This window comes from Pipistrellus kuhlii, unplaced genomic scaffold (genome assembly GCF_014108245.1).
Source record: "Pipistrellus kuhlii isolate mPipKuh1 unplaced genomic scaffold, mPipKuh1.p scaffold_m20_p_2, whole genome shotgun sequence".
In the NCBI taxonomy this organism is placed as follows: Eukaryota; Metazoa; Chordata; class Mammalia; order Chiroptera; family Vespertilionidae; genus Pipistrellus; species Pipistrellus kuhlii.
The window spans coordinates 136,141,977-136,156,631 of record NW_023425515.1 but is presented as its reverse complement, the minus strand read 5'-3'; the positions used below and the strand labels follow the sequence as shown (position 1 = coordinate 136,156,631).

General features: G+C 41.7%; 2 protein-coding genes across 6 annotated transcripts in view; one reads left to right on the top strand and one right to left on the bottom strand.

Annotated features, from left to right (window-relative positions):
• MCOLN3 (mucolipin TRP cation channel 3) overlaps positions 1-6,511 on the bottom strand; it is a 28,232-nt gene extending 21,721 nt beyond the window's left edge. For 2 of the 5 annotated variants that reach the window (XR_006742172.1, XM_036446665.2), the window contains exons 1-2: positions 6,094-6,284; positions 2,503-2,732 (exon numbers count right to left, since the gene is read on the bottom strand). Coding sequence is in view for 4 of the 5 variants with exons in the window: in XM_036446665.2 (XP_036302558.1) it covers positions 2,503-2,732; positions 6,094-6,169 (306 nt within the window). In the remaining variant the exon portion in view is untranslated. The other 3 variants (XM_036446670.2, XM_036446669.2, XM_036446667.2) reach the window with 2 other exon arrangements.
• Positions 6,512-14,097: 7,586 nt separating this feature from the next.
• DNAI3 (dynein axonemal intermediate chain 3) overlaps positions 14,098-14,655 on the top strand; it is a 76,732-nt gene continuing 76,174 nt past the window's right edge. The window contains exon 1 of the mRNA XM_036444807.2: positions 14,098-14,234. The gene's annotated coding sequence lies outside the window, so the exon portion shown is untranslated. The remainder of the gene's footprint in view (positions 14,235-14,655) is intronic.

Genomic DNA, 14,655 nt, shown 5'->3' with positions numbered 1-14,655 from the left:
AACAGATTAAATCTAAGCTGCATGACCCAGGTTCTGATCGGGGAAAAATAGGATAGACAAGACTTTCCCCCTTCCTTCTCCCTTTGTATGCCCTATACCCTACACATGTCATCTCTCTCCACCTAACTCAACCCCGTCACTAAGGAGCCTCTTTGAATTCTACCAACTTCATATGATTGTAGAAGCCCTTTTCTTCTAACAATCTTAAGCATTTGTTCCCAATAACCGGTTAAGATTAGTGACTTCAGGGTTTAAACTATTTTTCAAAGTCCTACTTAAATCCCAATAAGATGACAGTTTGATATTCCAGGGATTTCACATCTTTTGAAGTTGATGAGCTAGGTACTGAGGATACAATGATAAGGCAACTGTCCTTGTCCTTACTGGCCTAGAGGCAGACAGGAGGCTGAGACAGAACTGCTGTAATTCAGAGACTGAGCCAGGAAGTGGGGAAGGGAAAAGCTTTAGTAAGGTACCTATCATTGTACACATCTTTCTTTTGTTACCGAGACACAGCATCTCCAACTTAACAAAAATGCCACCTTCTTTTCCTTGAAGAGGAATCTGTTACCAAGTCACCCTTATTGATTAATTGCAAAGTTGTTTTTATGTAATATTTGCTTGATTGCTCAGATATAACTTAAGGAAAACATCTTAATTGAGAAACCGCAGCTCCTTTCAAAAGCTTACCTAAATACCTTTCACAAGTTTATTACTGACGAGCCTAACATTTTAAACCATTGGTCAATTTTTCTCTTGACCTCTCTAGGAAACACAGGAATCTTAGGTAAGCTTCCTAAAAGATTAAGGAATAATTAAGACCATAAATCTTAAAGGGAATAAATCTGAGTTTGATGCCGGGACCGGTTTGGCTCAGTGGTAGAGCGTCAGCCTGCGGACTGAAAGGTCCCAGGTTCCATTCAGGTCAAGGGCATGTACCTTGGTTTCCGGCACATCCCCAGTGGGGGGTGTGCAGGAGGCAACTGGTCATTGTTTCTCTCTCATCAACACTTCTAACTCTCTGTCCCTCTCAATTCCTCTCTGTGTAAAACCAATAAAATATATTTTTAAAAAATCTGAGTTTGAATTTCAGTTCTGCTTTTCGTTTCCTGTCTATGATAGGCTATTTTACCTCACTAAGCCCCAGTGTTCTAGTCTGTGAAGTGGGAATAACACTCTCTCTGATTTGTTTTAAGAACTGAACATGATGATGCCTATACAATGTTTAGCCCAAAACACAGCATTTTCAAGTAGAAAGTATTTATGTTCAACCATTTACTTTTAAAGAGAAATTGTTACTCTCACCAATGGAAAAACAAATGCAATAATTCTACCAACTTCATATGATTGTAGAAATCCCCTTAGCTTCTAACAGTCTTAAGCATTTGTTCCCAATAACCAGTTAAGATTAGTGACTTCAGGATTTAAAATAATTTTTCTCCTTGAATATGAGTTGTTTATTTAGTTACAGGTTGTTGGGAACCTGTAACAACTCTTTTTTGTTGTTGTTTTTGTTTTCACCAAAAAGAGAAAGTACTAATAAAGCATCTCTTTCCCCTATTAAAGTTTACTTTTATTTTTGCCTATTTGCTTTTAGTGAAAGATAATTGCTCTCAGTAGCAGAAAAACATTTCTACACAAGAGTATATCACAAGTATAAATAATCATAAAATTGTATTCCCCCCCCCAAAAAAAATGTTAAGAAAAACCAAGGAAATGAGATTCTTAACATCTCCTAAAACAAGGTGTCATATTTTACTCACTCCCTATGCTACTCCTTTTTAGTTAACTCCAATTCTTCCACTGCAGGACTCCCATAATCACGAAGAATCAAAGTTACTTGCCTTACAGAAACCCTTGAAGTATCTGAAGAGAAAGTCCCAGGAAACTAACTAGGAAGGAAAAGGCTCTTCTGATTGGACAACAGCTAGCTCCAAGGTGGATTCAGAAACCTCTCCACTGGAAGCCAAATATTAAAATTTTCTTTTCCTGAAAACTAATCAGATTATGTGGCTGAAATGATAACTTTAGAAAAGATGAAAAGGAAAAAGGTAAGAAAGAAAAAAACCTAGTCTTCTCTCACAAAAATTTAGGAGAGAAGGGTTTAAAATTTCATGTTTCCTTATTTATTGTCCCCCATTATGCATGCAGTTAAAAGTTATAAAAATCACTGGCTGGCCAAAGCTGGTTTGGCTCAGTAGAAAGGTCCCAGGTTCAATTCCGATCAAGGGCATGTACTTTGGTTGTGGGCACATCCCCAGTAGGGGGTGTGCAAGAGGCAGCTTATCAATGATTCTCATTGATGTTTCTAACTCTCTATCCCTCTTTTCCTCTCTGCAAAAAATTGATAAAATATATTTTATATATATATATATATATATGTATATATATATATATATATATTATACATATATATATATTTAAAAATAAAAAAAACACTAGTCATGGGCCTCTTTGTTATTAAAAGAAGCTTTTAACAAACCTCTCACCTGATGTGCTCACCTGGATAGTCACCATTGCAAGTTTTATAATTTGTATGACAAGTTTCCATGGTTTTCTGCCTCGAGCCCAGAATTTCTCACAAGGATTCATGAAAAAAAATTTGAGTTTTCGCCTCATCTGGTCTTCCAATAGAAGCTCCTCAGAGGGAGATGTGTTCTGGTTAAACGTGCAGCCATTTTCCTCCGGCTGAGAGTTACCGCTATTTGTAACAACCTCAGTATTTGCCATCTCTAGAGGGGAAAAAAACAAACAAAACTGTTTCCATTCTGTAAGTAAAGACACAAGTTTATGTTCTTTGCTATTGCAGGATAGTTGAAGGAGTCTCAATAGAAGATCTGGTTTCAGATAAGTTCCATGGTTGTAAACTGCACTTTAAATGTTTATAGACTGAATTAGAATGTTACATGTCATTTTTCTTTTTGTTTCCATTATGAAATGATTTTTTTTTTTTTACTCAGTTAAACTTACAAAACTCAGGGTCTACATTTAGAAAAGTGTTATATGTACTTACACATATATGGTATGTATGGGCTTTCTGTCTCCTTCAGTGACAGATATAGAGCATGGACTGTGAGCTGAAAGCCCAGGTCAGGGCTTCAGAGGGTAGATGGACCTTGAAATTATATGCAAACATTTTTTTAATATATATGTGGATATGGCCACTTTTCTTCTGGAGAGACTTAAAGAGTTATCAGATTATCAAAATAGTTTCAAACCACTGGGTTCTGTTTGGTATTTAATCCTGGTTCTACAACTTGACACTTTTGTGACATGATCCTCTCTGAGCCTCAGTTTTCCCTTCTGCACAATGAGAACAGGAAGCGCTATCTTTTGATTGCATGGAGCCTTACAAGTAAAAATGCAACCAAAGCCCTTGCATCGGGCCTCACACTAAGCAAGCAGCCTCACTCTCCCCACAGCCCCAGCAGTTTCCTAACACTGCCCACAAGGTTCTTAGCAGCCCTGTGAGCCTCAGGGGACTTGACTGTCCTACAAAGGGAAACAAAGGAGCTCAATTTAAGTCCAAATCCCAGTCAGCCATGTCACTTGCATTTGCCTTTTATTGGAGATTTGATATTTCTGTAGTATATTTTACTTTTCAGAGTAGTTCATAGCTATTATTTGTTTGTTCCTTTGAAAAGGATAATGCTGGTTTTACTGTCTTTATCGTCAGCTTTTCCAAAGTGACCTATCTTGGACTTTTCCCTCAGACTAATAAGGATATTCTGGAAACCTGTTTAAAATAAAATAAATAAAATAAAATACCCCAAACCACCAGGGAGAGTCTTTCCACATAAAAGGATGGCTATGTTTGATGTTTTCCCAATAACTTGTACTCAGAAATGAAAGGAGAATTCAAACTATACATATTAATACAATATTGTGACAATGTTTAGGCACTACACTATTTTTTTAAGCCTAGAATCCCATTTTTGGTTCTGATTCAGACATTCGTAGCAAACACAGCATCTCCAAACAATAGATATTTGCTATACAAACTAGGCATGGGATATGTTTTTAAACTCTTAAAAATATAAATAATAAGAATATTGCTGAATCAATAACAAAGTATATTTATAGTAACACACAAACCACTTCAAAATTAAATAATTATAATAGGACTCATTAAAGTGTGTCTTGTGTGTATGTTAAAATGCCTTTCAAAGTATGAGTATAATAGCTCTTAGGTAAAGACATAAAAGAGAGAAAAAGTTTATCAATACCTCAGGATTTTCACTCAAGAACACAATACTTTTTTCTTCAAAAAAGGTATGATATTTTTAATCAGCATTTTAAAATATTTTACTTATTATAGGGCTTAAAACAAAGATGATTTTATGTTGCTCAAAACTCATAAGAACACCAACACAATGAAGCTCTTAACAATAAGCCATGTTGGTGAATTACAGATTTGAGGTCACATGAAGTTTTTTCTATTTTGATATAGGGAAAATTAAACTTTAAACAAACTAGCCACAGGCCGTGTAACAGTAACCCATAGGAACTAAAGAGAAAATGAGCCAACCCCAATTAACTTATTCAGCACATGGCACCTAGCTGTCCGGGGAACCAGATATTACATGTACAAGTACTGACCGCTAAACTTGCTGCAATCGTTAGCTTTGCCGCATCACAGACGCCCTTCTGAGCAGCGGGCGCTGTGAAAACTGCAACCTGCCCAGACCCCTAGCCTCAGCTGAAGGAGGGCCAGCTGACCCTCCTCACCCCCACCCCAGAGAGCCCAGCGGGAGGCGGAGTGGGGTCCCGAGGGTGGTTATCTCGAGGTATTATTGGAATCTACCAACTCACACACACAGAGGTTATTTATTTAGGGCGATGAAAGACTGGATGGAGCTGCAGACAATTAGAGAGAACTGGGGAATGTGTGCAAATAGCAAAAGCCTCAGGAGGGCGCGGCTCAGCTTTGGGATGATCCCGGAGGCCGTCACGCCCTTCCCGAAATGAGAAAAGATAAAAAGATGAAGGAAGGAAGGAAGGAAGGAAGGAAGGAAGGAAGGAAGGAAGGAAGGAAGGAAGGAAGGAAGGAAGGAAGGAAGGAAGGAAGGAAGGAAGAAGGAAGGAAGGAAGGAAGGAAAGAAGGAAGAAGAAAGAAAGAAAGAAGAAAGAAAGAAAGAAGAAAGAAGAAAGAAGAAAGAAAGAAGAAAGAAAGAAATAGCAAGAAGAACGAAAGACACGAAAGAAAGAAAGAATAAAACAGACGAAACGAACCTAGCAAGAAAAGAGTTATAATAGCTGGGGAGGGGGGTGGGGGATGGCGGTCTGCGTGCGGCCGCTCAGAGATGGTCTGGCTGGTGCACAGCAGCCTCTTTTCACTGGGATATCCCTTTATTAGAGGCGTGTGGGCAGGATGGAAATGGAGGACCAAGTAACGCAACCTCATTTCTTTGGAAGCGCCTAGTCACCTGATCAGACACAAAACTTTAGTCTCTTTCCCTTCCTTCCTTCCTTCCTTCCTTCCTTCCTTCCTTCCTTCCTTCCTTCCTTCTTCATCTCTCTCTCTCTCTCTCTCTCTCTCTCTCTCTCTCTCTCTCTCTCTCTCTCTCTCTCTCTCTCTCTCTCTCTCTTTCTTTCTTTCTTTCTTTCTTTCTTTCTTTTCTTCATCTTTTTATCTTTTCTAATTTCGGGAAGGGCGTGACGGCCTCCGCGATCATCCCAAAGCTGAGCCGCGCCCTCCTGCCGGGCAGTGCGCCCCGAGCCCCTTAGAGCACCCGAGCCCGGCGCAGGGACCCCCGGCTTTGCGCCGCGTCCCCCATTTCCATCCTGCCCACACGCCTCTAATAAAGGGATATCCCAGTGAAAAGAGGCTGCTGTGCACCGGCCAGACCATCTCTGAGCGGCCGCACGCAGACCGCCATCCCCCCACCGCCCTCCCCAGGCCTTCTTCAGCCAGAGGTCCTCAGGTGGCTCCCGGCATCCCCGCCTCCGGCTCCCGGCGGGCAGGGCCCTTGCTTCTGGGCGCGGGTCAGAGCTGCCAGCCCCTGCACCCGGGTCCGGAGTACCCCGGCGGGGGTCGCGCCGATCCCACCCGACCCATGGAACCCCGCCCGACCGGCCCGTGCGCCCACTGACCTCGGCCGGGTGGCCGGGCGGGCGCTGCGCCCAGCACCTGCAGCGGGTACCCCCCTGCCGCCGGCGTCTCCTCCATGGAGCCGAGTCCGGGGCCGACCCTCCCGCTTTAAGTCCCCGGCGGCTCGGACATCGCGGCTGCTGCTCCCTGCGCGGCGGGCGCCGTTCCCAGGACACCTGATGCCTCCGGGCGGCGCGGGGCTGGCTCACCTGAGGCCGCGGCGCACGGGGGCGCGGGGCGGAGCAGCGGGGCGGCCCCGGGTGCACCGTTAGCCGCCGGCGGGAGGCGTTGGGTCTCTGAGCCGCCGGGGGACGACCCTCTGGAAACCTCCGAGGCTCTGCTCAGCCGGGCGGAGCGGGCGTCGGGCCGCCGGGAGCCGCCGCCGGTGGCATCCTCTCTCCTCCCGCCGCCTGACCTCGGCCCCTCCGCCCCGCTGCTCCAGTTCCCTTCCCCGCCCTTCCTGGCGCTGTCTTTCAGGGCGGCGGGCGGGGCGAGGAGGCTGTCCGAGTGAGCCCTGCGTTCTCCGGGCACCCCACCCCTACCCCTCGCTCCTGTCTGGGTCCCAGTGAACGACTCGCACACCCCTCCAGGTGCTGTCTCTGCTGGAGCGGGAGCTGCCGGCGGTGAGGGGGAGTCCTTGGGTCTGGGCTCTCCCTCTCGCTTGGCCGGGACGGGGAGAGGGGGCGGGCGCGAAGCGGGGCAAAGAGCCTGCGGGCCTTGGGGCGCAGACCTCTCTAACCGCTGTCAGTTCTGATGTCTGCATACAGGGACTTACACAGTGTAAGTGTACCCTCTCGAGGCCTTCCAGTTTTGCAAAATCGTTGAGACGTTAATGAACTGTTGGCTAGAGCCTCTAGACCTGTGGTCGGCAAACTGCGGCTCGCGAGCCATATGCTGCTCTTTGGCCCTTGAGTGTGGCTCTTCCACAAAATACCATGGCCTGGATGAGTCTATTTTGAAGAAGTGGTGTTAGAAGAAGTTTAAGTTTAAAAATTTTGACTCTCAAAAGAAATTGATATTTGGCTCTGCTGACTAATATTTGCCAACCACTGGGTCTAGTCTGGCTGCTGGGACAGAAAACGCCCTGGACAGCTCCTAGAAGAAATGGGTCTAAGAATACTTGAGGTAGTGGCAAGGATGCTTTGCTCGGTCAAACTTTAGTCAGGCTCCTAAACTTTCTCCTAGGTGCCTCTGTCCACTTCCTTGTAAAATCCAGTTTTAGCAAAAACACTGCCAAGTCAGTTTACCAGAACTCCTTCCTCAAAAAAACACCGCACCCTCTCCCCAACACACACACACACACACACACACACACACACTCACACACACACACACACACACACACACACACATACACACACACACAGTACTTGATTATCCTCCATATCGAATGGGGTTCCTCATCTTCCGTCATCCCTCAGGCAATGTCTGATCAGCCTGGCCTGCTTTCAGTTAGTGGGTTTAGCTGGAACTTCCCTCACCTGTGTGGTCTTCTCCTAGTAATTTTTCATCCTCTGGACCATGCTGAATTTGGACTTGTGCCCACCTCTCTCCCCCACTGTGAAATCCCATTGCAGTGGTCCCTACAGCTATCTCCACAGGCCAGAGTAAGATCTGCCTTCTAATTTAAACAAGTGCTGTTGAATATTTTTCTTCTTTAAGAGTGGACCTCGAGTCCTGCTGCGATGGTTCAGTGGTTGAGCATGGACAGATGAACCAGGAGGTCGTGGTTGGATTCCATGCTGGGGTTGCCAGCTTGAACCCCAGTAGGGGGCATGCAGGAGGCAGCCGATCAATGATTCTCTCTCATCATTGATGTTTCCATTTCTCTTTCCCTGTCCCTTCCTCTCTGAAATCAATAAAATATATATATCTATATATGTATATATTTTTAAGAAAGAGTAGATCTCAAGCCATAATTTTTTTTTCTTTATGAAATTTTTAAATTAAACCTGAGTTTATCCCTTTACTAGATCAGGAACTTTGATTAATTTAAATCACAACCACTTTGGATATATTTTGACTGATTTTTATTTTATTTTTTTGGCCCCAGGTAAATTTTTTTTTTAAATCACTGAATATTCATAATAGGTAATTCCCCCAAATAATATAAAGAGCTGTCAGGTCCTTTTTCAAAATCTTTCACAAGTCCTAAACCAGTCTGTATGGGTAATTTATAAATGAAATACCTTATCTTGAAATGGGATACAAGAATTGTATGCTGTTCATTAATCTGAATCCCATGCGCTGAAAACAAGAGGTAGTCAAAAGGCTGTAATCAGCAAACTCAATTTGCAAGTGCAATTTGGGAAATATAATTTAATCTCTAATGCCCATATGTCTCCGCATACTTTGACACCATTTCTTTACAATAATAGTGAAGTCATCTTTACAATAGGAGCTTGAAGTGCTTGATTTTTCTAGAACAATCTAAACTTTGGAGAGGTTTGCAAGTATAGATGATAACCCTAATTTAACCCTAGAGTTGACTTAAGTAGATGAGTGAATAGAAAAATTCAGGCTTTGGAGTCAGATGAATTCGGGCCCAAATCCCCTTCTATGCCCATATGTGGAGACATATGGGCATTAGAGATTAAATTATGTTTCCCAAATTGCACTTGCAAATTGAATGTGCCGATTACAGCCTTTTGAGTATCTCATTGTTTCCAGCACATGGGATTCAGATGGAGTGACCTTGGGGAATTACTTAACATCTTCTCCTTCCCAGCCCCTTCTATGTATAACCCATCTAATAATAGGATGCATGCAAAGCACTCATTACTATGCCTGACATATTTTATGTTCTTGTAAATGTTCATTTGGGAGGGGTGAAATTTAAATTAATGAATGAATGAATCAACCATGTTCATGAATTGCAAGACAATATTATTAGGATATTAACTGTCAGCAAATTTATTTATAAAGTTAACCTAATATCAATCAAAGCTCCAGGAAGACTTTTTATAAAAATTGACAAGCTGATTCTAAAATTCATACGAAAATGCAAAGAAACTAGAATAACCAAACCATTTTTTAGCATAAGGACAACCTTTTGGTGCTTGGGACGACACTTCAACTGAGCCACCTGGCTATGGTTCATTTACTTTTTTAACAATGAAATTATTTTGTATTTTCAAAAAATCTATGTCATTTAATGAATATTCAAACACTAGAAAATGCAGCAAACAGGATTGGGTAGTATTCTTATAATGTAACACTCAGATGCCCTAGAAAGATCAACAGTATTCCAAAGAAATATGTTGAAATCACTAATTTTGGGAGTTATTTTGTTTGCAAAACTTAATATTTCTTGAAATAAAATTCTTAATGTTTATTTGCACGAACTAACATGACAACAATGACAAGTAAGACTGACAACTTAGATTTTCACTGCTTCTTTAATGTACTTCTGTCATGCTTCCATAATATTGACCTTAATTTTTGACTCTGCATAGCAGTTTCCTGTCTTTCTTTTGATTTGGTGTCAATATATTCACTTAAGACAATGATTGGTTATTAAGGCTTAATTTTCCCTTTTACATTATTTTTGGCATCTTGGTCTAGAATCAATTGGAGTTAAAATCCAATATATGTATGGATCTATTTCTGGGCTCTCTAGTCTGTTCCATTGTCTACATATATTCTATATGTCTCTATACACATACCAAACTGTCTTGCTTTAGAGTAAATCTTGAAATCAGGGAGGGTAAGTCCTCCACTCATATTTTAATAACTATATGTTTTGTTAGATGGGAACTAGAATCATCAGGGCAATCACTTTGTAATTATAGTAACATCTAATTGCACACCTGAAACTAATATAATATTGTAAGTCACCTGTAATTGAAAAATAAATTTTTAAAAATTTGGGCAAAGGTCTGGCTGGTGTGGCTCAGAGGTTGAGCATCAACCTATGAACCAGGAGGTCATGTTTCAATTCCCTGTCGGGGCACATGCCCTTCCCCACTCAATCCCCAGTTGGGGGAGTGCAAGAGGCAGACCATCAATGATTCTCTCTCATCATTGATGTTTTTATCTCTCCCTCTCCTCTCTGAAATAAATAAAAATATATTTTTTAAATGGGAGCAAAGACTATAGAATAAGAAACCTTATCTGATAAAAAAAAAAGAAAAGAAAAGAAAAGAAAACATTTAAAAAGAAAGTAAACAAGCTTATATAAAGCAATGTATATCCTGGCTGGTTTTGCCCAGTGGTTTTAGAATCAGTCCTTGAACCGAAAGGCTGTGGGTTCAACTCCCAGCCAAGGTCATGTATCCACATTAAATGTTTGATCCCAGCCCCAGAAGCGGGAGGCAACCAATCGAAGTTTCTCTCTCTCGCCCTCTCTTCTCGCCCTCTCTTCCATTCTCTCTAAAAAAAAAATCAATGAGGATTAAAAAAATAATAATAATAAAGCAACATATGTCCTAATATCCAGTCTCATAATGCTTTTGTAATTAATTTTAATAACTGAACCAACATCAAATGGAGAATGAGCAAAATTTTTCCTTATCTGAAATTTTTGTCATAAGACAAAGATCAAATCTATTGGATAAGGCAATTCATGTCTCATTTTGAATTGTCAATTGAAGAATAACTTTCTAAATGTTAAATTTTTTATTCTTAATAATTTTATAATTTATTTTGCATTAATGCTTCCTTCTTTTAATGTTTTTTATTATAAAACTAAAGGCCCGGTGCATGAAATTTGTGTGTCTCTCAGCCCAGCCTGCAATCTCTCCAATCTGGAATCCTTCAAGGAATGTCCATCTGCCTGTTTAGGCCCAATCCTAAACAGGCAGTCAGACATCCCTCTCACAATCCAGGACTGCTGATTCCCAACTGCTCTCCTGCCTGCCAGCCTGATCACCCCCTAACCACTCCCCTGCCAGCCTGATTGATGCCTCACTGCTCCCCTGCCAGCCTGTTTGCCCATAACTGCCCTCTCCTGCAGGCCTGATTGCCCACAACTGCCCTCCCTTGCAGGCTTGGTCCCTCTCAACTGCCCTCCCCTGCTGACCATCTTGTGATGGTCATCTTGTGTCCACATGGGGGCAGTATCTTTGACCACATAGAGGCTATCTTGTGTGTTGGAATGATGGTCAATTTGCATATTACTCTTTTATTAGATAGGATAGAGGCCTGGTGCACGGGTGAGGGCTGGCTAGTTTGCCCTGAAGGGTGTCTTAGATCAGGGTGGGAGTTCCCTTAGGGTATGGGGCAGCCTGAGTGAGGGGCCTGTGGTGGTTTGCAGTATGGCCATGCCCCCTGGTGACCCAAGCAGAGGCCCTGATATCTGTGATTTATTTATCTCCTATAATTGAAACTTTGTAGCCTTGAGTGGAGGCCTGGGGCGGCCAGGGTGTGGGGAAAACTTGGCTTCCTCCGTTGCCAGGGAAACCCAAACCTCCTGCTCTCTCTGTGATCACAGCCTTCTTGGTTGGGTTAATTTGCATACTCACTCCTGATTGGCTGGTGGGTATGGTTTGTGGGTGTAGCAGAGTGATAGTTAATTTGCACATTACTTTTTTATTAGGATGTCTATAACAGGTAGCAATAACTTTTACATGTAAATGAAATATGTAAGCATATTTAATGTATTGATTTATAATAATAATAAACCAAGATTTCATTATTACCTTTTTAAAACCAAATGAAACTTTTGGTATAAGCCTATCACAGAAAAATAATTCATTGTTTATTATTATGGTTACTCATTATATTTCTAAAGCTTGTAAAATAAAGTGCTATAAAAATAAAAGTATATATTATCCTTTCAAGAATTCATTTTTTTTTCCTGAGTCCCAAAGGTTAATCTCTGCTGGGAATTGGAAACAGTACTACATAACCAGGAACCCCCTGCAGCATTCTTGGTATCTGATGGATAGCTTTTTTTACATTTCTATCTTCTTGCCATCTCAAAAATCCTGTGAGCTTCAGAGCAACATAACTCAGCTGAAAGTCTCAGATAGCACAGGTATTAAATCATGTGCATGTCAAACCCTAATATTTTCCCCTCTCTTTTTAAATTTGTACCAATGCATTTTCTTTTCCCTTAATTCCATTTTTATTAAAAATGCTTATTTATTCAACATATAATTATCAGGAAATATTTATTGAGGACTTCTTATGTTCCAGTAAAGATATTATGTACTATTGATAGAAATAAAAATAGAGTTGCAGTCTAGAAGAGAATTTAATTTTTATTTATTGTTGAGAGAGAGGCGGGGAGAGAGAGAGGGGCAGGGAGAAAGAGAAGAGAGAGAGGGAGGCCAATTTGTTGTTGCACTTATTTATGTATTCATTGATTGATTCTTGCATGTGCCCTGACTGGGATAAAACCTGCAACTTTAGCTGTTGGAATGATGCTCTAAACAACTGAGCTACCTGGCTACTATGAAGTTTTAAGTATTTCAATTTCTGCACTTGTTGCAGATAGGTAACAAATATTTCATGGACTAGTGGACTAGTAATGTATATCTCCTGGCTGGCTCTGACATCCAAGTGGAAATGTCTACTAGATAGTTGAATATTCAAATCTACTTTTAATTGTCCCCAAAGGGCAGAGGCAATGTCTACTAGAATAAATTTACTTTGAACATAATTTAACTTTAAATCTGATTCAGTAAGCATTCATTAAAATATATACTGCATTTAAGACACTATGTTGGCCTTTTTAGGACAGTGCTATGGAGAAGGGACAGAATAAGGTCTGTGAGCAATCTGGATAGGCTACTAATTTGGGATTCCTTCATACTAATATTTTTCAAAATTTTAATCGCTGCCCTAACCAGTTTGGCTCAGTGGATAGAGCATTGGCCTGCGAACTGAAGGGTCCCAGATTTGATTCCGGTCAAGGCCATGTACCTTGGTTGTGGGCACATCCCCAGTAGGGGGTGTGCAGGAGGCAGGTGATCAATGTTTCTCTCTCATCAATGTTTCTAATTCTATCCCTGTCCCTTCCTCTCTGTAAAAAATCAATAAAATATATATTTTTAAAAATGTAATTGTCATATATCCAGCAGAATAGGGAAAAAACTGATTTCTGTTAACAAACATGAATTCTCCTTCTTTACATTTGAAATAATTTATTGAGCATAGTTTTTCAAACTAAACAACCTATTTGGAACACACTGAACTGTTTAAAATTTAGGTATTAAAAGTGGCTGAACTCAGAGATGGGAACATTATCTTTTGGTTGAATCTTGTATTTGCACTCTCACTTAGCAAAATATTCAACACGGACTTTTTAAAAATATATTTTTATTTATTTCAAAGAAAGAGGTAAAACATCCATGATGAGAATCATTGATCAGCTGCCTCCTGAACGCCCTCTACTGAGGATTGAACCAGCCACCCGGGCATGTGCCCTTGGAACCCCGGACCCTGCAGTCCACAGGCCAGCGCTCTATCCACTGACCCAAACCCGCTAGGACCCTATAACCACAGAGAAAATGAACCGTGGAGTTCCTTAGGGGTTTAAGTGTGAGACTCATTGTTAAGATTTGAGTTAAAATTTATACAAACGTTAGGTTGGCAAGAGGGAAAGGTAACACTTTAGAAGATAATGGAACCGGATTATCTCTCCTTCACGGGGGAATCTAGGGCAGGTTTCTGGGAGGACCCAGCTGGCCCTTGCAAGGCGAGGCAGCTGCCCTAAGGATGCTACCCGCTATCTCACATCGCCCTCCCTCCCTGCTGCTGGAGCCACACCCCAGCGGGCTTCTTCTCCTGGCTCGGCTGCGCTGGACCTCGCCTGTCAGATCGGGGGTCAGGTGGGGCCGCTGTTCTCAATGAAATTATTGTCATGTGCAACTCCTTCCTCGCAAGTGGTTAACCGCCGAAGCTCTCCCCGTTTCCTGTTACGTGACGTTATCATCATAGCAACCAATCACAGTTGGAAGAAACTTAGAAAACGGAGACTGTATTGGTTTGGGTGCCTTGTCAATCTCCGCTGTGTCACCGCCTCTTTTCTCTTAGCAACGGATGCGTCACAGCAACCGCCTGCAAAGGAGCTGCGTTATATGCTCTTAGGACTTGTTTTTCTGAGAGGAGGGTAAACCTTCCCTCTTCGGCTCCAGAAGTAGTTTTCTGCTACGGTACTGCAAAGAGGCTTCTTTTCTCTTCTGTTTAGCAGTATCAGGTAAGGGAAGCTCAGAATGGGAAAGGAGGTTTGGAAAACAAATACTCTGCTGTTTTCAAGGGCGTTGGAACACAATGTACTGGACACAGTGGAGACTACAAAAAAGTACAAAACTTTTCCTGCTTGAAAAGAACTTTCAGCCTAGCCAGAAGACAAAAAATAGAAATGAGAGAGCAGATAAGGACATTCTTAAGAACTTTAAGGACAGGTACAGTGTCCTGTTAATAGATAGCATATCCCCAGCGTCTATCACATTACTTGGCACATAGTGGGAGACCAATAAATACTGGATAGATGATGGATGGATGGATGGATAGATGGATGGATGGGTGAGTGGGTGAATGGAAAGGAAAATAACATTATTCTGGTTGTTCATCGGTATTAGAGATCAAAGAAGAAAAGATAAACTTGGACTAAAGTA